Source organism: Xiphias gladius, unplaced genomic scaffold (genome assembly GCF_016859285.1).
Source record: "Xiphias gladius isolate SHS-SW01 ecotype Sanya breed wild unplaced genomic scaffold, ASM1685928v1 HiC_scaffold_1481, whole genome shotgun sequence".
In the NCBI taxonomy this organism is placed as follows: Eukaryota; Metazoa; Chordata; class Actinopteri; order Istiophoriformes; family Xiphiidae; genus Xiphias; species Xiphias gladius.
The window spans coordinates 340521-362555 of NW_024401812.1; the positions used below are offsets into that span (position 1 = coordinate 340521).

Genomic DNA, 22035 nt, shown 5'->3' on the forward strand with positions numbered 1-22035 from the left:
TTGGCAGTTAGACAGTTTAAACAGCTCTGCTTACGTTTGCATGCAAGTGTGAAGTTAAAAGTTTAGTTAGTTTCTAGTAGCTCATTAAGGGTGGGAAAGATTGGACCAAAGAGTGATCTGTTGTTTTCTGTTATCAGTAATGAGCAAGACAATGTTCCACTACGTGGATAACTGATGAAAAACTACTGTTGTGGTTAATTTTTTACAGAATCACCTTGAGAAAGAAAAGAAAAGATCTTTAAAAAACCAAAGTCCAGACATCAGCAGATGTCTGAGGACCTCTGCAAGCTTTTGGCTGGTATGGACAGAAACTTCAATGAAAGCTGTCAGCATCCAGAAGCATAGGTAGTCTGATGATAGGACTCGGGGGGAAGCAAGGGAGAATGAGAGAGAGGAGACGGCTCTGCAGATGGCAATGTGGAGGGAGATTCAGGACATCTACAGAACAGCTTCTTTAAGGAAGGTTTGAGTCACAAGCCATTTTTACTCCACCTCAACCGCAGCTTCATCAGCTCTACAGACCAATGAGACAGCACATTGGACAGAGTATGATTCCCCCAACATTTATTGATGCACTTTACTGGTATTAAAGTTTGCATTTTATAACTTATTGTATTGTTATACTTTTGGTATATATTTTCACTGCATGCCCTTAATGTTGAATTTTGTACTGTTGTACTATTTGAAGTCTATTTTAATTAAAAAACAAAAAACAAAAAACCTTTTAACTAGCTTCTCAATTCTTTCTGCAGCTGTACATTGTTGAAACAGTTCAATCTTAAATAAAGCATAATAGTGTGTCCATCTCTGTCTTGACAAAACAGTATTAGGTTAAGTAAGTATTTCTGACATGGCTGAATGGAAACATTTTATTTGACAAGAAAGCAAAGCACAAACAACATATATCACAAGAAAGACTATACAAAAGCACTGTCAAGTCCTAGTTTCAAAGACCTGGCATTTCTTCATATCTCCTTCTACTTGGCATACCAATGTAATTTTTGTGCCATAGTGTCATTCCAAGGTGAAAGTAGATTTTCATTCAGTATAGCCAGGTAGAGTAGAACTGGATCAGGGGAAGGCTAAAAAAGAATTTTGCTGCATTGAAGGTTCCCAAGAGCACAGTGGCCTCCATAATTCTTAAGTGGAAGAAATGTGGAAAAACCAGGACTCTTCCGAGAGCTGGCCACCTGGCCAAACTGAGCAATCATGGGAGAAGGGCCTTGGTAAGGAAGGTGACCAAGAACCCGATACTCACTCTGGCTGAGCTCCAGAGATCTTGTGTGGCACTGGAGAAACTTCCAAAAGGACAACCATCACTTCAACAATCAACCATTTTGGGCTTTATGGCAGAGTAGCCAAACAGAAGCCTCTCCTCAGCGAACGTTTGCAAAAAAGCACCTAAATGATTCTCAGATTGTGAGAAACAAGATTCTCTGGTCTGATGAAACCAAGATTTAATTGTTTGGCCTCATTTCTAATCATCGTGTGTGGAGGAAACCAGGCACTGCTCATTACCTGCCATTGGGTGTCATGTCTCGAGGGAACCAGACATGACACTTAGAATTGGTTGTCCTTCTGATGAGATCCACATGAATTTCTATTTCATCACCAGGTAATGGATTTCTATGGAGAGAGAGAGAGAGTAATGCTTAACAATAGAATCAAGTCAGTCACTGACCTGTTTTGCATATGTAAAAAAAAAAGTCTTATTTTACATAAAATGTGATTATAAAATATAATTATTAGCAATATCTATACACCTGCATATTCATGCAATTACCCAATCAGCTAATCATGTTCACATTAAACATCAGAATAGGGATAAAATGTGATGTCAGTGACTTTGACCATAATTGTTGGTGCTAGATGGGCTGGTTTGAGTATTCTGAAACTGCTGATCTCCTAAGATTTTCTCGCTCATCAGTCTCTAGAGTTTACTCAGAAAAACAAAAAACATCCAGTGAGCGGCAGTTCTGTGGAAAGAAACACCTTGTTGATGGGAGAGGTCAGAGGAGAATGGCCAGACTGGCTGGAGCTGACAGAAAGGCTACAATAAATCAGATAACCACTCTTTACAACTGTGGTGAGCAGAAAAAGATCTCAGAATGCACAACAAGTCCAGCCTTGAGGTGGATTGATTACAACAATAAAGGACCACGTCGTTCTCAACCCCTGTCCGCCAGGAATAGAAGTCTGAGGATGCAGTGGGCACAGGGTCACCTAAGCTGGACAGTTGAAAACTGGAAAACGTAGCCTGGTCGGATGAATCTGGTCAGAATTTGGCATCAACAGCATGAATCCATGGACTCAACCTGCCTTGTGTCAATAGTCCAGGCTGCTGGTGGTGGTGTAATGGTGTAGGGAATGTTTTCTTGGCACACTGTTGGCCCTTCATACCAATCAATCATTGTTTGAATGCCACAGCCTATCTGAGTATTGTTGCTGACGATATGCATACTTTTATGGCCACAATATAACCATCTTATAATGGCTATTTGTCATCCATGACACAAAGCAAAAGTCCTCTAAAACTGGTTTCATGAACACTACAATGAGCTCAGTGTACCCCAGTGGCCCCCCTCCATTCACCAGGTATGAATCCAATAGAACACCTTTGGAATGTGTTAGAACGTGAGATTGGCAGAATTAATGTGCAGCTGACAAATCTGCAGAAATTATGTGATGCAATCATGTCAACATGGACCAGAATCTCAAAGGAATGTTTCCAACATCTTGTGGAATCGATGCCATGAAGAACTGAGGCTGTTTTGAGAACAAAGGGAGGCCCTACCCAGTATTAATGTTGTTTTTTAATAAAGTGCTTGCTGAGTGTATACTCCCACAATATTGACAAAACCACACATTCTGGTTAAATTATTGGAATTAATGTTATGTACAACAATATTTTTGAGTGTGTTTGGACAACAACCTGCATTAAAATGGAGTTCCTTTTTTCCAGCTGAAATGAGCTGAGTGATCTTCCTTTCGAACAATCACAGGGATGTGAGTCCCATCAATAGCACCAGAACACATGGGTGTGTTTTTTTAACGCTGCTGTTACTTGTCCCAACATGCATACTGTGACAATTCCAAACCCCAAACAACCAGTTGATGGTTTGATACTAGGCGTAGCATACCATCACAAAGCAAAAGCCACTGTCTTCACAGAGGTTCTCCACAGAGGTTCAAATGATTTTTGCCATCAAAAATCTATTTTTGCTTCAGGGTATCTTATAAGTGGTAGCACATAGTCAAACATACTACGAAACATCCAAAAATGTTGCTTCCATTGCTCTTTGTCAAAGTTGTTGATTCACTTGACCAGAACACTTTGCCATGTGGTGTCTGTTTTCCAAGTTTTTTTGGATGCACTGCACAATACAAGTAGCAATGGTGGTCTTCAGCTGCATATGGCATCTCCATCAGCAGAGCGTAGTGGTTTTGTGTTTTGTGTTGTGGATCTTTGCAAGTTGTTCAGCTCACTGCAAATTTTGTTTTGGAAATGTTTTTGAATATAACTTGTAATCCTGTGTCATACATTATACATAACTTCCTTTATGTTTTCCTCTTTATATATTGTTGGTTTAATTTACATATACTTTAAATATGTTTAGTGCTAATAGATCTAACAACCTTTGAGTATGACATCACTGAAAGTAGTACTGAGCTAAAAGAATGCTAGATTTGACATAGACTAACTTAAATAATTGTAAACAAGTAGAAAACAGTGTGTAAAAGTTCATTTTTGTCTTATACTAGTTTGGAGGGAAAAAAAACAATTCAATTTAATAGGCTCTTCTGGAGCTTTCAACTGCATCTAAGATTTTAATTTCTTTTACAACTCTGCAAACACCATTCACTGAAGACCATGAAATGTAGACAGCAGTTTTTGGCCTGCTTCTACTACTGTATGCAGCATAATTTTACAATTTCCCAGACATTTTCACAGCATATATTTTAACATTCCAAAAAAGCACAGCTGTAATTAAAAACTTTAATAAAGGCTGCATTCCAGTTAGTGTTCCAGTTCCAGGGCCCTGGTGTTGTCCATGCTTGCTCACTGGCATACGGTGATATTTAATTGGAACAGACATCATTAGTGCTATTAGTTCCACCTGTTCTTTTCCTGCTATGACAAGTCAATATGTCAGCTGTTAAAAATATCTGATATATAACCTTAAGTTGATATATGGGTGATTTTTTTTTTCCATTAATTAAGGTATATGTCTCTGCCACTGCCCCTTTAAAAGTATTTTCTTTTAACTTTTTGTGTAGCTCCTGTTCAAGTATGATCTGGTAAAGTATGACATGGAGAAAGACGAACCAGTGAAAGATCAGTATGGCTTCTGTCAACGAGTGGAAAGGGGTAAGAGTACAACTGCAGCGTTTCTACAAATTAACTTTTAAGTAGCTTGTCTTTGAAAGTTGACTTTACCTGGAAAACATTTACTGATTTGAAACCTTCTGTCCTATTTTTCTCCTCAGGTGAGACAGGGCTTTTACTGTCCAAGGTGAGCTCCATTAGCCCCTTCTTTGGCTATGCTGGAAGCAAGCAGCTGACTGAGAAAAAGCTGATGAGAAATGTGTTTATGAAGGGAGATGCCTACTTTAACACAGGCGACCTAATGGCTGAAGACCAAGAGGGCTTCATCTGTTTCAGAGACAGAATGGGAGACACCTTCAGGTAAAGTTTGAGATGTGTTTACTGCAGACACAAACTATACACCAGGACCTTTAAAGAATTCGATCCATCGATTAGCTGTACCACTTATCCTTTGAGGTACGCGGGCGAGGTCAGTTCTCTATTAAGTTGCATGTTATGAGAAATGTAGGATCCACAGTTTTTGGAGCTTTACTCACACAAGGGACTAAACGTCAGCACTCAATTTGACCATTCTTTTTTTAATCTGTGACTTGTGAGTCCCCCAAAGTATGAAAGTTCAATAACATGAATTGTTGGAAAACTCAAAAGGATCCAGGACTTAATCACAAATTTCAAAATAATTACTGGCCTGCTTCTTATCTTCTGTCTGATAACCTGAAATTGTTCTTGGTTTCATGGGTAATATTTTTAGAATTAAAAACATTATCCAAGAGGAATTTTATTTAGGTTTCCTCCACGGTATTGAGATAGCTCTTATTAAAGATCACATAAAAACTAGTCTACGTATCATGTATCATCTGTATTAGATAAAAAGGACCACATTGTCTCTATTAAAATGTCTTAAAGGTCTCCTCCAAAAATGTTTTACTGTAAATTATATATTTGTAGATAGATTACATGACACAAATGTCCTTCTGCTCAGTGAAGCTCAAACATCCAAGAGAAGTTAGAGTAACAAAACACGTTTGTGAATGGAGGGGGGGGTAAAGATTTAGGTTGCTCTGAGGCAGGAATCCTTGAATCAAACCAGTCCATGTGGACAGTCAAAAGCATCTGCGGTGTTCCACTCAGTTGTTCACATGAAAAGTTATAGAAGTAGTGTGTAAAGGAGGAAAAAAGAGCGCTTTGGAGAGAATACAAGCAGGTATAAATACAGGCTCTGTATTATGTAGCAGATTAGATTGGTCCGAAACTACTATTTCCTGAATGCCATGCAACGCTTACAAGACTTGTACTCTTAATCACTTTGATTGAAATCAGCATTTCTCCCCCATTTCAGGTGGAAGGGTGAAAATGTAGCAACGACAGAGGTAACAGAGACTCTTGGGCTGGTGGATTTTATCCAAGAGGTTAATGTTTATGGAGTGGAAGTACCAGGTATGTTTAAAATGATTGTGTTCACATGTCTGCCTCTGCTATCCAAATATTGCTCATCTCACTTAGCAACAAAATTACAAAGATACTGTAATCTCTGAGGGAGAAGGTATTCAACTACTGTAAAAATGACAAGACAAAGTAAATGAGATTTGAAATAACCCAAAGTTGCTTACATTTTGTGATATTAAATATGATTATTTTACTGAAAATGATGTACTTTTTAATTTATGGAAGAAAAAAAGATCTATTTGTGCCCAAATAAGAGCGATTTGGAAGAAGAAAGTCGAATCTGTTCAGCATGTGATTTAGGGGACATTGAAAATGAGTACCGTTTTGTATTTTTTTGTCCTTTCTAATGGGCCCTTTGTCATCTTTTGTTTAATGATATATGGTTGAGATGATAGATATAAATGAACTAAAATGGTTGTTTAAAAAAGAGACACTTAAATTAGCATCCTATTTAGGGAATGCATGGGAGTTCAGGAGGAGAACCTTGTATCACTAATGAGTGGGAGATGATGATTTGATTTTGATGACAGTGACGATGAGTATGATGTTTTAATCATGTATATACATGTATATTTCCCTATATATTTTTTTTATCTTCTGAAATGATTATTCGAATTACCATGTGACCAGCCTGCTGGAAGATGTTACCTTGTGGGAAGGAAACTGGTGTATTATTAATAATTGATTTAAAGGTGTCTTATAATCCCATGAGGGATAAAAAGAAGAAGCACAAGCTGGGATCCCATGCTGTTTCTATTAATTTTCTTGATAAAGAACAACCCAGCAATGAATAACACTTAGCTGGAGAGTGATGACAGAGGTTATATTGAACAATGTTGTCCACAGGGCATGAGGGCAGAGCAGGAATGGCTGCCATGATTGTAAGACCAGGTCTTACGTTTAATGGGAAGAAACTGTTTGAGCATGTGACGAGGGATCTACCGGCATACGCTCATCCACTGTTCATAAGGCTCCAGGTAATGAACAGAGGTATACTGACATATTTTATCTGCATCTCAATTCTGTTCTGATGAGTGTTCTTTATTAATACCACTGTAGTGGATTTTAAGTTAATTCTGGACAGAACAGTGAAAAAATGATTTATTATTTGCAACCAAAAATAGACACAAATAATTAAATCAGACGCAAAAATATTGCATAAACCATTTTGGAATTACAGCCATACACTCCTTTTGTCATTGACATAATGCATTCCCCAGCCCCTTACCCTAACCTTAACCATCACGACAAAATGCCTAACCTTAAGCCTCAAACCCTTAACATAACCCAGTTTTAACCTGAGCCACAAAACCGAGTCTTATTCTTCAAAAAGCAGTATGGACCCGTGGGGACCTCAATTTTGTCCCCACAAGTGAGACAAGTCTCCGTTGGTTGGTGTGGGCATTCAGAAAAGTTCATAAAGTATTCAGACCACTTCACTTTTATCACATTTTAAATTGCAGCCTTATTCTAAAGTTGTTTAGATTAATTTTTTCCATGACAAATGACAACAGAAGTTTAGAATTTTTTGCAAAATTATTAAAAAGGAAAAATTGACATATCACATTGATATTGCTTACATTACATTACTTACATTGATTAAGTATTCAGGCCCCTTACTCAGTACTAAGATTCATGTTTATCACAGTCTGAGAGTCCTTAAGGTGCTTTTTTTTTGGAGTGATAGTTTTCCTTCTGGAAGTTTCTCCCATCTCCACACTGGATCTCTGGAGCTCAGCCAATGTGGCCACCTCTCTTACCACGGACCTTCTGCCCAGTTGCTCAGCTTAGCTGGGTGGAAGAGTCCTGATTGCTCCAAACCTCTTCAATGTAAGAATTATGGAGGCCACTGTAATCTTGGAAACATTGGAAAACATTTTTGTAGCCTTCTCCAGATCTGTGACTCAACATAATCCTGCCTCTGTTTTTGTTCTCTCAAAGATGATCAGGAGAAATGGGAGGCACCTGAGCTAAATTTCAAGTGTCATAGCAAAGGGTCTGAATACTTATGTCAATGTTATATTTAAGTGTTTTCTTTTTAATAAATTTGCAAACATTTCTAAAAGTCTGTTTTCGCTTTGTCATTATGCGGTACTGAGTGTAGATTGAAGAGGGAAAAAATGAAATAAAATTATTTTAGCATAAAGATGTAACATAAAATGTGAAAAAAGTGAAGGGATCTGAATACTTTCTGAATGCACCGTATATACACATACATGTGAAACTTTTAGCTTCTTTTATTTCAGTCACTGGTTTTACAGCACATTTAATGTTTTGGTTCAGTCTCAGTGCTCTAGAATTAAGAAATGTCAACTGTAGTCAAATAAAGAAGGTGCTGCTGAGCAGTGCCAAAAAACATGGAGCACAGGACACTGTGGAGCACACAACTGCAGGGAAAATAAATAAATGATAAAAATGAATAAATTGAAAATCAAAAGCCGATGACACACACAGACTATGTGGATACCTTCATTCATTATTGAATCTTCCAACACAACACCAGGATTTAATAGTAATAGTACTTGTGAGTTTTTCTAAACATTAAACGGTAATGGTGTGGACAACTATGAGCAAATCAGCGATGATAAATCACCTTAAGTATCTAGTGTACATTGTATCAATTTAGGTCCCAACTAAAGATCTAAAATTCAAAACATTAGAAAGTTTAATTTTGAACTTTAAAATCATTCAATTCAGTCTGAAACCTGCTGATACCCTGAAAATTCCCTGATTGTTGTTTTTTTCCCCCTCAGGAGATCATGGAAATGACAAGCACCTTCAAGCAGCAGAAATTTCAGCTGGTGCAAAGTGGCTTCAACCCTTCAACAATCTCTGACCCTCTCTATGTGTTGGACTACCAGCAGAAGAAATACATTCCTCTAACAGACAGTATCTACCAGAGCATCCTTGCTGGAGAACGCAAGCTATAGAACTCACAAGTTTGGGTATGATGACATAGCTTGAAACAGTGCACCAAGAGGGATATAAATGTGCTCTGCTTATTGCAGTAATTTATATTTAATGGAAGTCCATGAGCTTACAATCAGGTTGAATGATTTACTGGGGTCTGACTGAAAATACATCGTCAAGTTAGTGAATAAGAGGATCATGATTAGTTGACCATATACATATGAACAGTAATGTCTCTTTGAGTTATTTTTGTTAAAACAAACATCAGATAAATATTGTGTATATAATATGTATGTTTTAAGGGTTTTTTTCAACCATTTTAAGGTTTAAAAACCCCTAAAACACTGTGGATTGGGGTGTGAATGGATTAAATATGAAAAAGTTTGGTAAGGGGTAAAAAGCCCTGAAAATGACCAAATATCATGAAAGCCATCCATGAATGTACATTTTATTTGAAACATTAAAACCCTTTAAGGTATAAATTAAGACATGGTTTTAATGTTATTTGGTCAGTTTTGATGATTTTTTTTTACCACTTTAAATGCTCTTAAACTCTGTAGGTAATTGATTAAAATACCTTAACATATTACAATACATCAAATTGTCCATTAATTGTTCCCTTAAAATCCCATTAGTGGGATAAGTGCCTTAATTACATCTGCACTAATGGATAAATTGATGGAATTTTACGGTACAAAATTAAGGGATTCAATGTCAACTCACATACAGCATAAATGGTTCAGAGATGTGTTTTTGCAATTTTGCTCACGTGTCAAATTGCTTCAAATTTCTTTATTTTTTCAACAAGATCAACAAATTTATCCACAGATATTTCCTTTTCACTGATTTTACTCGTCAGATTTTAATAAATCATTTAGCAAATTGTCACATTATGCTGACCAAGCATAGAACTCATATGTTTGTCAATTCGTATGATTTATGTATGAAACAAAGATAAACATGCATTGTCTTAACTGTGAGATATTTGGAGTATGAAAGCCCAAAAGTGCCCAGATATTTAGCCATATCATATGTTTTTGCCATTTATGTTTTTTTAATGCTGTGAAAGTTCTGATTCCATGATTTATTTACTTTTATTTTTATTTTTTTTATTTACTTAAGATTTTTAGGGCCTTATTTTCCCATCTTTTTGGGTCTAAATGAGTAACAGGGACAAAAATGTTTAGAATCGGTCCAGGGTAATCGGTATTGAGCGAGTACGCTATAAGCACCAACCCGGAAACAGCTGCAATATAATTAAACTGGAAAATTTGTTGTCACTGCCTCGATCAGTTAGTTTGTGTTATGGTATAACTTTCAGTGGTGGAAGAAGTATTCAGATCCTTTACTTAAGTAGAAGTACCAATACAGCAATGTTAAAATACTCACAAGTATCAAGTACCGGGTCAACTAAATAACTTCAGCTATTAACATTACCTTCTGTAGCAGGTCTTTCCACTCTTGGAACAGCATTTTTCTTCAGGAAAGAGTGCTTGGGTAGCAGTAGTAATCCTGCTCAAAATGGTAATGGCAGCAGTAGACCAGCAACTCCTGTGTTCTGCAAGATAAATTTAATATTTTTGTCAATGGAGTCTGGTGGCTTTGAACAGAGCAATATAACGGCTGTTTCTGGTTAAACAAAAAGGATCCCACTCTTTGACAATAAGGTCTATCTCTGTAGGGATGTTGTTAGACACTTATATTAACAATCTGAGCCTGTCCGCGGTTAAAACATGCACTTTTAGTGGGTGTACTTTGATGCGGACAAATGCCCAGTTGGATTACATTGCAGCCATTTCGTGGTTGCCAGATAGATATTGAACCGATTCCAAACATTTTTTCCCCTATTAAACATTTACAACCACAAAGATGGGAAAATAGGGCACAGGTTAAAAATACCGGAAATATCCTTTATAGGTCTTTATTTGCACCTTCACAGTAGATGCAGCAGAAGGGAAAAGATTGGCTTTTAACCATCAATGACGGTAAGCTTGCTTTTTCCACTAACTGCAATGTTCTGCTCATGTATGTACATGATTTATTTGAGATATCACCAGCTTATTTCAGTATATTTCCACAGTTCTATGACTATACCTGAGATTAGAGCTTCCATTTGAAATATTTTAGAAAGTAAAAACACATTGATTGAGACATGTAGATGTCACTATTGTTACCCAGAGTTCTGGGTCTTATTTTGAATTTTTAGCCATCATTCCTAACATTTAACTCCTCAAGTTAATTTTTTAGAATTCACTAACCAACAAGTTAAAAAGACTTTTGTGGAAGAGAAAGTAAAGGTTATTACCCAAACTGTCTGTTGTAAACATCCACCACAGTTTACAGATCCACTTTCTGCTTCAACTTTTACCTTCTGTTCTCACTGTAGCTCAATCATCCAACTAACATGGAATAGACTATCATCTGAGTGCAAAACATCTACAGTGTGTTTGCATCTAGGCTCTGACCACATCGCTCCCCACAAGGAAACACCAGGCTCAATACAGCAGGGAATGAAAATAATAACTTTGCCAGGGATCCCCTGGACGGATGCTGGGTGGAGGTAGGGCTTTTGAAATGCTGTATGAACAGCAACAGCAGAATTGAATGCATAGCTTTCAGGTGAGGTGTGGCAGCAGGTTTGGCAGCAAATCAGTGAAGTGATGGCTTAAATACACAATTCTTTAAAAGGGTGTGTTGGATATACAGTATGTTGCAGTGACGTGTATGGCATGTTCAGTAAGTGTAGCAGTGGACACAAGTTGACTGTCTGAACTGCAATGCTGGCTTTGCTTCATTTGTGCATGCACACAGTTTCCCTGCACAGTGAGGGATTATTATGGTCTGCACTCACTTTCAGTTTTTCAATGGTTAAAATAATCTGGATAAACAGATAAACTGCTTGTTTTTCTTGACACATCAAACTTTGTTGTAGTGATATCGTTGTGTTCCCAGATCCCAGCCGCTACTTTAAGTAGTACAAATATAAGAAACAAGTTGCAATTCCTTTAAAGGAACTGTACTGCATTATAGTATATACAGTTATGTTGTCAAACCCACGTTGTCATACTGTACGTGTCCAGTACAGTGAAAAGTGTTTTTTTGGCATATTACAAATGTTAAAATAATTTACATCTTTATCCTTTAGCCAAGTTTGGCAAAAACTGCTAACCTAGCACTATCAAAGGTGAAACAAACAAACAAATTTTCACTTTTATACAGCATATAACTATTAAAACAAATCTGACCCATTTTCTTCTATGAAAAGAACTGTAGCCTTGAACAATAGATAACCTGTAAGGTTGGTAAGGAGGTGCGTTTATTTCGAATTTGTGCGGCTCTTACAGGTGGTCAGAAAACATGTGCAACTCCATCTCATTAAACAGTAAGAGGCAACCAGGTATTACAGCAAACTACAGTACATTTTCTGAAAGTTACACCGCAAGTCCCAGTCTTCTGCATTATGGTTGAATATATTTTTAATCGATTCAATTATTAACAGCAATTAATTGATAAAGGATTAATGATTGACATCCCTACTGGCAACGCCACAATGCCTCCTTTGAACATTTCTTAACTTCTAATTCTGTCCAAGACACACACAGATTTTGTAACATTTTGTAACCTGACTCTGGATAAAACAGAGACAAGTGTAATCAACAAGTGTAACAATGTGTATTGTTGAGGAGTGCAGGCTGCTTGGGCAGAAATACTAGATTGTCATGTTCTTTTTCAATCATGCATACTGAATGAAAAGAAATCAGTTTAAAATACCTGTTAAAAATACTAAAAGAAATATGCTTTGCATTGGTACAAAGCTCAATTTCTTTTTTCTTTTTTGATTTTTCACACAGTGACTCAGATGCCTTAAGGAGCCAACTTATGGCTGATGAGTTCCTATGGTTCCTTCATAGCTGCCATGAAGCAAACTGAGTCTCTCAGCTGTTTTAAATTTATCTGATACTCAATGAGCAATTGCAGAAACAAACCCAGGATGGAAGCAATAAAGCTAAAGTTGTGTAGCTTCAGATATGATGTTTAATTCTCACCTTCCCCTGAATGGATCCTTATTGATGCCATGCGACCCATCCCATTTTTCATTTGTGTTATTTCCTGTTTTTTCTCTCAACTTCTGGTCGATATTACTGACAAGTAAAAAGTTGCTGTCCTGAGCCTACAATACTTTTAACAAAGTTGTGAACAGACGTCCACACTTATGAGGAGGACACATGGCCTGACACCACCAAATCCAGTACAGATATCAGATTAAAAATACCATCTTTTGAGCAAAGTTATCTACAGAGGTAACTAACTTAAAATCAGTAACTATATTACTATGTGTTGCAGCAGCCATCAAGATGTGGTTAAAGTGTAGACTATCAGATTTAATTCAAGGGGTTTCACGAAAATATTACATTAACCGTTTAGGAATTAAAGCCATTTTTATACAGTACCTCATTTTCAGAGGCAACTTGACAGCTGATCCTTTTCATGATCCTTTTCATGACCAGATGTGACCTGTTCCCACATTATTTCATGACATTTTAAGCAGATAAAAGGTCTGTAGTTGATCCCAAGTTTTGATTTTGCATTTGAAAGCTGGTTATAGGAACTCTCTATATGCAGTCCAAAGAGGTGTCAATGCAAATGAAGGAGGTCATCATTAGTCCAAAAAAAAAAACCTATAAGACAGATGGCAGAAAATTTAGGAGTGGCAAAAACACCAAAAGGCTTGGAAGACCAAGGAAGACACCTAAAGTGAATGATCACAGAATTTTTTCCTTGGTGAAGAAAAGCCCGTTACAACATCTAGCCGGGTCAATAACACTTGCTAGAAGGTAGGCGTATCATTGTCAAAGTCTACAATCAAGACACGCCTTCAGGAATGTAAATACAAAGGGGTTTACCACAAGGTGCAAACCGCTGATAACACTCAAGAACAGAAAGGCCAGCTTCGACTTTGCCAGAAAACCTCTAAAAAAGCCTGCGCAGCCCTGGAATAAGATTCTTTGGACAGATGTAACCAAGATTAACTTGTACTAGAATGATGGGAAGAAATAAGTATGGGGAAGGAAAGGAACAGGTCATGATCCAAAGCATACTGCATATCTAACATGGTGGAGGCAGTGTCATGGCATGGGCATGTATGGCTGCTAATAGAACTGGGTCATTGATTGATGATGTGATTGCTGATAGAAGTAGCAGGATAAAATTCTCAAGTGTATAGGGCTATACTATCTGCTCAAATTCTGCCAAATTCTGCAAAACTGACAGGACAGTGCTTCACAGTGCAAGATGGTTAATGACCCAAAACATACTGCAAAAGCAACCTAAGAACTCCTCAAGGCAAAGAAATGGAATATTCGTCAATTGCCAAGTCAGTCACCTGACCTCAACCCAACTGAGCATACTTTTCACTTTCTGAAGAAAAAACTCAGGGCAGAAAGACCCACAGACAAGTAGAAAATGAAGGTGGCTGTAGTAAAGACCTGGCAAAGCATCTCAAGCGAGGTAACTCAACATTTTGTGATGCCCAGGGACTCCAGCCTTCGGGTAATCATTCACTGCAAAGGATTTTTATCCAAGTATTAAAAATAATTCTTACATTTATAATTATGTTGGTCTGTCCTATTGCTTTGGAGCCTCTGAAAATGAGGGGGTATGTATAAAAATGACTGTAATTCCAAAACTGTTAATGTGATATTTTTGTTAAACCCCTTGAATTAAAGCTAAAGTCTACACTTCAATCACATCTTGATGGCTTCATTCCAAATCCATTGTGGTGGTTGTATAATTTCAAAATTGTGTCACTTTCCAAATATTTATGGACTTACTTGTATATTTTATCAGTAATATAATTTTAATAATAAGCTTGTTACACACTAAGTCATACAAAAACCAGACTGTATGTAATAGTGGAACTAACAAATTAGTCTCCACTGTGAGTGTTTTGGATGAAGTAATATTGTATCAACACGTTTAAATCTGTTATATTGTTTCAAACATATAATAAAATATAATAGAAACACACTCAGACCAGTAACCATGACTATTTTAACAATAAGATGTCCAGCAGATCCCAGAGCTGTGCAGTTGAAACGATCTAATTAGTTCCTCTTTGTAAATAGTGGTGGATGTTGTCAGGCTGCTGTAGAAGAAAGTCTCTCATTTTCTTCCATCTCTCTCAGTTCTTTGCACTGTACATAATATTGTAAAACTAATCAGATAGTTACTAAAATGTAGGCGGAAGATGATCATAAGCAGCAGGTGTCAGGCTACACATTGTAACACATTCACACCTCTGCTGTAGACAGGAAGTTAAAAGAACAAATAATGGAGTTGCATACGGTCAATAGGAAGCAATTGAAATCAATGGGATGTTCTGTAATGTAACTAACTTATCCTCTTATAATCAAAGAGTTATGACACCTTTGGAAGCTGAAATCAAAAGAACAGATGTTTTGTTTTTTGATATAATTAACATGTTATCACAATAAAATAACTTTGGCAACACACATTAACAAGGTATTAAGCCCATGAGGTCAGGGTTTACATAAAATTACTGGAACTATGGCAGCTCTTGGCATCCATACAAACCTAATCTCCATCTAACTTTTGTACATTTTTTTCATTACCAGACACAGAATTATCATATTGTTAAAAAACACCAACAGAACATAGTCATGGTTTTGCTATATAATACGCGATTCCTATAGTCAGCCCCATATGAGCAAATCAATATCTCTCAAATGTATCTATATGGTATAGGCTTACTAACAGAGGGGAAAACACATTGACATTTGTAAATCTGATGCATTGTTTGTGAATCAGAGCTACCATTCAGCTCTAGGTTCTATCATCTTGTTTGAATCAAGACTGCCAGTTCCTTCCATTGTTCACTGTCATACCTTTGACATAATCAAGCTGAGCCAGAAAGAAAACACTTGAATCATTCTGACTTTCACTTTTACTTAATATGTAAATATTGATGTTCACGTTTGAAGTGTGACTCAGGTGTGTCGTTCTTGGCTTCCTACAATCTCATCACATACACAAATGTGCTTTTAGTGTGTTGCAATAATGAACTCATGATACTCTTATGCACTGATAAGAAATCATTTGATTTCGTCTTGTCAGCTCATCTGTTTAGTTTCCCAGTCTCATATGGGGTCTGTGATGGTGGTGTTACTATGTTTACTCTGCTCACTGACAACTGAGCAGTTTCACTGAAAAAATGTTCTGAGATAAACACAAGTAATTTATTTGTTTTATGTGTTTTTATTTGATTATATGTGGTTATAATGTAGCCACTCAAAAATTACCTTTCTGCACACTGTTTATGTACAGAGATAGCAGGGGATACTAATAGCAAGGTATGTGGTAGCTATTTATTTATCTTGTGAATACAAATAGTAAACCCGAACATGTTTCGGTTCTTCAGAAAGACATATGACAGAAACCCTCAATGAGATATGGATTGCGTTACAGCAGTGGTTCTCAACCTTTTCGGGTCACAACCGCCCAGAATAATCAGGTTACTTGGACAAACAAACTCACAACATCCTATGCAAACACATTGATCACTCATAAACTGTCTGTACTTCCTTAGTTATATACAGTATACCGGTAGATGCACTGTGTGCTGGCAAATTGTTTATAATGCTTTTTGGTGTCTAAATATTTTGGTATATGGTTACTCTAAGCCCCATAGCTAAGCAAGTTGACATTTGTGAAATGGTGAAAATGAGTCTAGCTAAGTTAGGCGGTGCATGTGTAGATGAGGCACTGTTCATAGAACTGAAACAGAGCAAGGAGATTGATAGACAGACAGAAAACGTCACTTAGTTCTTAAGCCTGCGTCTTTTTGTTGTAAATAAAACTTTTGGCCCTAATTTCAGTTTCTCGGGAAGTGAAGAGACAGTCAAAGTTATGAAGAGAGAGAGCTGCAAACCCCAAATTATACTGGTTTTAAACATTCATGGGCAAGCAATTCTGAACAAATGACACACTGTGGATACTGTACATGTTTTTGGCTGTGCATGTAAATCCATATTACAGAAAGTCAAGCTGATATTTCCAAAACTTGATGGCAGGTCAGCGCTCTGTTGTAACCGGTGGCGGCACCTTGCATTTCACAATTGATGGTGCTGCTGTTGACCTTTCAGGTGGCCCACCCTTAGACACCTCTTGGTGGCCTGAGTTTTGAGCTGAGAAGCCAACACTCCATAGTCTTTCCAGGTGATAGGTAGCAAAACTGACTATAGCTGCTTGGTTAAGCATGATACTGTGCACATTTTGACTCTCACAAACACACTCAGTAAAATCTATTCTAAGGCAAATTATATCACTGGTACAGGCCACATAACAAAAAAACCATCCCCCAGTCTAAAATGTTATTTTATTTTTTTCATCTGTGTTACAGAAGCTAGTGGAACAGAGACTAAGCGCTTTACACTACACGCCACATTCACCCATTCAAACACGGCATTCACACACACTCACGCATTCTGATTGCACATCGGGGGCAATTGGGGGTTCAGTATCTTATCCAAGGACATTTAGATGTACGGACTGGAGGAGCCGGGGGATCGAACCACCAACCTTCCAGTTAGTAGACGACCCATTCTAACTCCTGAGCCACAGCCGCCCCCATATAACATCAGGGCTTTGGCTCTCTCTGTTAGAGATTAACATTTCTAGAGAGGAATCTTTTAGTTTAACACTTACCTATGCCTATTTTTGTGTTTATTCTTTTTGCTCAAGCTATAATACTCCAAATGTCAGCCAATGTAAGCCACTTCTCTTTTAGTTGATTTTGATTGTGTTAGTTTTCCATACATGTTTGTTAAGAATTTCAGAATATGCTATTTCTGGCAGGTAATATCAGTGATTAACAGATTCAGGACTGAATATATACCAGTGCTTTTCATTCTTGGGTAAATTATATTTCTTCTGGTAACCAGTGCCACATGTAGTAGAATGAGTATTCGGACTTGCTGCACTTGTTTTATTTTTTCATGCACACTGCTGAACTTCCTTAACAATAGGTTACCGTACAATACAGTGTCTTCAGAAAGTATTCAGACCCCTTCACTTTTTGCATATTTTGTTTAAGTTTTAGATTTTATTTTAAATGAATAAAAGTGACATTTTTTCTTAGAAACTTTGCAAATTTATTGAAAATAAAGAACTGAAATCTCCCATTTACATAAGAATTTAGACCCTTTGCTGTAGCACTCTAAATTGTGATCAAGTGCATCCTGTTTGATTTAATTATCCTTTAGATGTGTCTATACCTTGACTGGAGTTTACCTGTGGCACACACCTGTGTATATAAGATCCCCCAATTCAAACTTCAGGTCAGTACAAAAACCAAGCCATGGTCAGGGAGGTTACCAAGAACCCAATTGTCACTTTAACAGAGCTTCATAAGTTTCTGCAGAGATGGGATAGCCTGCCGGAAGGACGACCATCTCATCAGCACCCCATCAATCAGCTCTCTATGGTAGAGTGGCTAGATGGAAGCCACTTTGAGTAAAAGGCATGAGACAGCCTGCTTGGAATTTGCCAAACAGCATTTAATGACTGAGAGCATTCAGCACAACAATGACCTAAAGCCAAGACAATGCTGGAGTTGCTTTGGGACAAGTCCCTGACTATCCTTGAGTGGCCCAGCCAAAGCCCAGAATAAAACCACTTGAACATCCGTAGAGAGACCTGGTGATGGCAGTCTACAGATGCTTCCCAACCAATCTCCCACCAATTCCTAACTGCGGACAAGCGAGTGAGCAAACATCAGATTGTTTCAGTGTTTCCCAGTGAAGATGTCCTAACCTGCTCTGTGCATCAGTGAACAGGCTGAGCGATGTGTCGCTTGTTTGAAAAACCTCTCACCCTGGCTCTATTTGCGCTTGCCCCAGGGGGAGAACAAAATACAATACAACAGATTTGTGCAGTAAACATATACAATGTGTGATTTCTGCAATAGTTATGTGGATATACATGCTGTTTGTGTCTGTATACACATATGCATACTGGTAAACATATTTTGACAGATCAGATGAGACAGTACAGCTGTTCTTACCCAGAGTGAATGGGGCTGGACACAGTGTTGTGGCTGTGGTCCATTGTGTCTGGAGTCCAGCTCTAGAGCCACATGCACTCTGACAGTTAACATCATATTACAGCTTATATAATGAGCCTATATAAAATATAATGGTGTAAAAATCCCCCCCAAAAAATCATTCTAGCTGAGGAAATGATTAAAACGTACTCATTTTCAGAGAGCATTCACAAGCGAAGCAAAAAAACATCTCATCCCCTCATCTTGCCTCCCCTCATCGCACTACATCGCTCCTAGTATATCTAGACTATTGATCTGTACTTCATCTGCTAGAGTTCGTTCACTCGCTGTATTTTAGGAAGAGGTGATACAGAGCTTGAGAGGATTTGCCAGAAAGAAAGGGATAAACTGCCCAAATCCAAGTGTGACATACCCAAGACTCCAAGCTTCTGTGCTGCCAAAGGGGCTTCTACAAAATACTGTATTAAGGATCTGAATACTTTTGTAAGTGAGAGAATTTAGTTTTTGATTTTTAATAAATTTGAAAACATTTCTAAAAACACGTTTTCATTTTTTCATCTTATCCATTTAAACTAAAAATTTCCAACAATAATTATAATACAATGAAATGTGAAAAAAAGTGAAAGGGTCTGAATACTTTCTAAAGCCATTGTATGTGATTGTTCAACACTCAGCTCTTCAATGACACATGTATACAAATAATACAGTGGCAGTGTTTCCAGCATGTCACAACTATGTCAGCTGTATGAACCAAAATCTATTCAAATATTGATTCATATGTTCTGTGACAAGTGACCCATACCCATTGGTCAAAAGTAACTAAATATATTTGCTCAAGTAATAAAGCAAAGCCTGGGAGCTAGTTAAGGCAGCCCAACTCAAGCTTACTGCTACTTTTACATGACATACTCCTTTCACTGCAACACACATACAACTCGGTTGCAATCATAGCTGTGTATTTAATAATAAATAATTAATTTGCAAACATTTTTAAAAAAACATTTTTTCACTTTGTCATGATGGGTAATCGAATGTAGATTATCCATTTAAAATTAAATCTACAAAAAGTGAAGGGATCTGAATACTTTATAAAGTCACAATATCTTTGGATTGTGCCTTTAGGTTTCGAATGTTTATTATGCTGCTCATATATTGCAACAGACGGGGCTAGCACTTGTTGGAAACTAATCTACCTTAATTTAGCAAATAAAAAATTCCAGTGAGGTCTTATTTGATTGTCTTTAATTATGAAACATAGTGATACAGTAATCCTTTCTCAGTGTAGGGGGCCATAGTAAGAGCTTTGTTTTATGCTCAGGGTATAATCAGACCTGATAGACTGTAGCAGAATTAATGTTGTAAAACTTCTCAGTGAATGCTTCACATAGTACTACAGTATGTTGAGAGAATAGTCTGAAATATGCTGAGATTTTATTCTTCCATTGGTAAAAATGGTACTGCAGCGTACACAGTAAAAATTATGTAAGTAAAAGTTTCAGGGGAATGGTGCACACATTTCAGGCAACAAAAATGACACATCCACCTGCAGTCGGCATCTATAATTTTTTTTTTTTTTTTGCAAAATTGCGATATTTGTAAAGCCTACTTTCTGAACTCCTCCTAGGCTGTGCACATAGAATCTATGGCCTTTTTATGATCAAAAGTCATTAAAAGAATTTTGATAATCCAAAAAGTGTGCAAGTTATAAACAACTTCTTATAGGTTGCATTCAAAACAGGAAGTGTTGTATGTCTTGGCAACAATCACTCCTATTAACACAAAATGTAGCCCAGTAGTTTCTCATGCCCAACTGAGGCTCCGTACAAAAATTTGGAGCCCATCAGCCACTAGGTGGTGCTTTTGTTGCAAAATCATGACAGATGCTAAAATTATTTTTCAAAACTACTCTTAGGCTGTAAGTGCAATCTGCATGACACTTTGCACGTATGTGCTCTCATAATCAAAGTTTATTAAAATAATTTTGATACTCCAAAAAATGGAAAAGTTAAAAAGGAAGAACTTGTGCTCCTACATAGGAAGTGAAGTCATATTTGTCATGTCTCATCCAGTGTCATAGGTCATGTTTTCTTTGTTTTCTTTACTTTCTGTTTTATTTTGTTTCACTCACCGCTCCTCTCGTTTCAGATCCCCACATCCTGCTCGTGTGTTTCCTGCTTCTATGATTGTCTTCGCCGCCCTGATGTGTTTCACCTGTGTCCAATCCCTCCTTCCCTTCTCTATTGAGTCTGTGTGCCCCCAGCTCCCTGTACTAGTTTGTCTTCATCCCCAGTCTCCAGCGTTCCAGCATTTGCCCAGTGTTGAGTGTTTCTGGTTTTCTCGATCTGTGCTTGTGTTTTTGACCTCGCCCCAGCCTAGCCCTTTTTGGATTGTTTGCCTGACTGACAGCATTCCTGTGTATTGAACCCTTTTTCCTGAGTAAATGCTTTTTGATCACATTACCAAACTGCCTCCAGAGTCATTCACTCGAGTCCTCATCCCTGTGTACTAGTTTTGATGGAATCTTTACATAGGTCTATCCAATTAATATGAAACCTGAACCATCAGTTTGCTGTGCCAGTAGGTGGTGCTTTTACACAAAGTTGAAAAATATGCAAACCTACTTTTTCACAGTCATCTGAGGTTGAAGTCAGATCTGCATGCATGTTGCATATAAGGAGCCTTATGATTAAAAGTCATTAAAAGAATTTTGATAGTCCACAAAATGCTGTAAAGGAATGTTTTCATTTGGATTAGGAGAAGTGATGTTTTATCTAGGAAACAGTCAGTCCGATGAACACGAAACTTGGGCATGTAGTTTGCCATGCCCCACTGAGGCTCAGAGGTCAGTTTAAATAACATGAAACTTGCAGAATCATGAAATTTGCTTATGTTTTCAAACTACATAAAGAATAAAACTATTGATCTAAGGCATGGAACATGCAGCAGTATCAGGTGAATGATCAGGTAAATGCAGGGGATTTTGCAAGAAAGATCTATAATGTAAAGGACACTAAGAGCAGGATGGACATTTCTATGAGCATTTTTTTGGGCCGCTGCACTCCTAAGACTGAAGATTTGTCTCTTGTGGTGCTGTGCTCCTATGACTGAAATGGTTCCTCAAGTCTATAAATTGTTAAGTCATACACAAAAAAACTCATAAGCTCACTAAAAGAGCCCACTCCCCCACCATGGTACTACAGATTTTCTACCCTCAGTGATGAATGTAGCAGGCCCTACATCTATGTTAACCATGCTTTCTGGAATACCCCAC

At 37.5% G+C, this 22035-nt stretch overlaps 1 protein-coding gene across 8 annotated transcripts in view; it reads left to right on the forward strand.

The window, feature by feature from the left end:
- slc27a6 (solute carrier family 27 member 6) overlaps window positions 1-21208 on the forward strand; it is a 56666-nt gene extending 35458 nt beyond the window's left edge. Inside the window, exons 6-13 of one of the 8 annotated variants that reach the window (XR_005706944.1) lie at window positions 4279-4369; window positions 4489-4687; window positions 5667-5764; window positions 6620-6750; window positions 8527-8718; window positions 10601-10668; window positions 11070-11243; window positions 20910-21208. Coding sequence is in view for 4 of the 8 variants with exons in the window: in XM_040123214.1 (XP_039979148.1) it covers window positions 4279-4369; window positions 4489-4687; window positions 5667-5764; window positions 6620-6750; window positions 8527-8703 (696 nt within the window). In the remaining 4 variants the exon portion in view is untranslated. The other 7 variants (XR_005706943.1, XR_005706945.1, XR_005706946.1 and 4 more) reach the window with 7 other exon arrangements.
- Window positions 21209-22035: the final 827 nt, after the last annotated feature.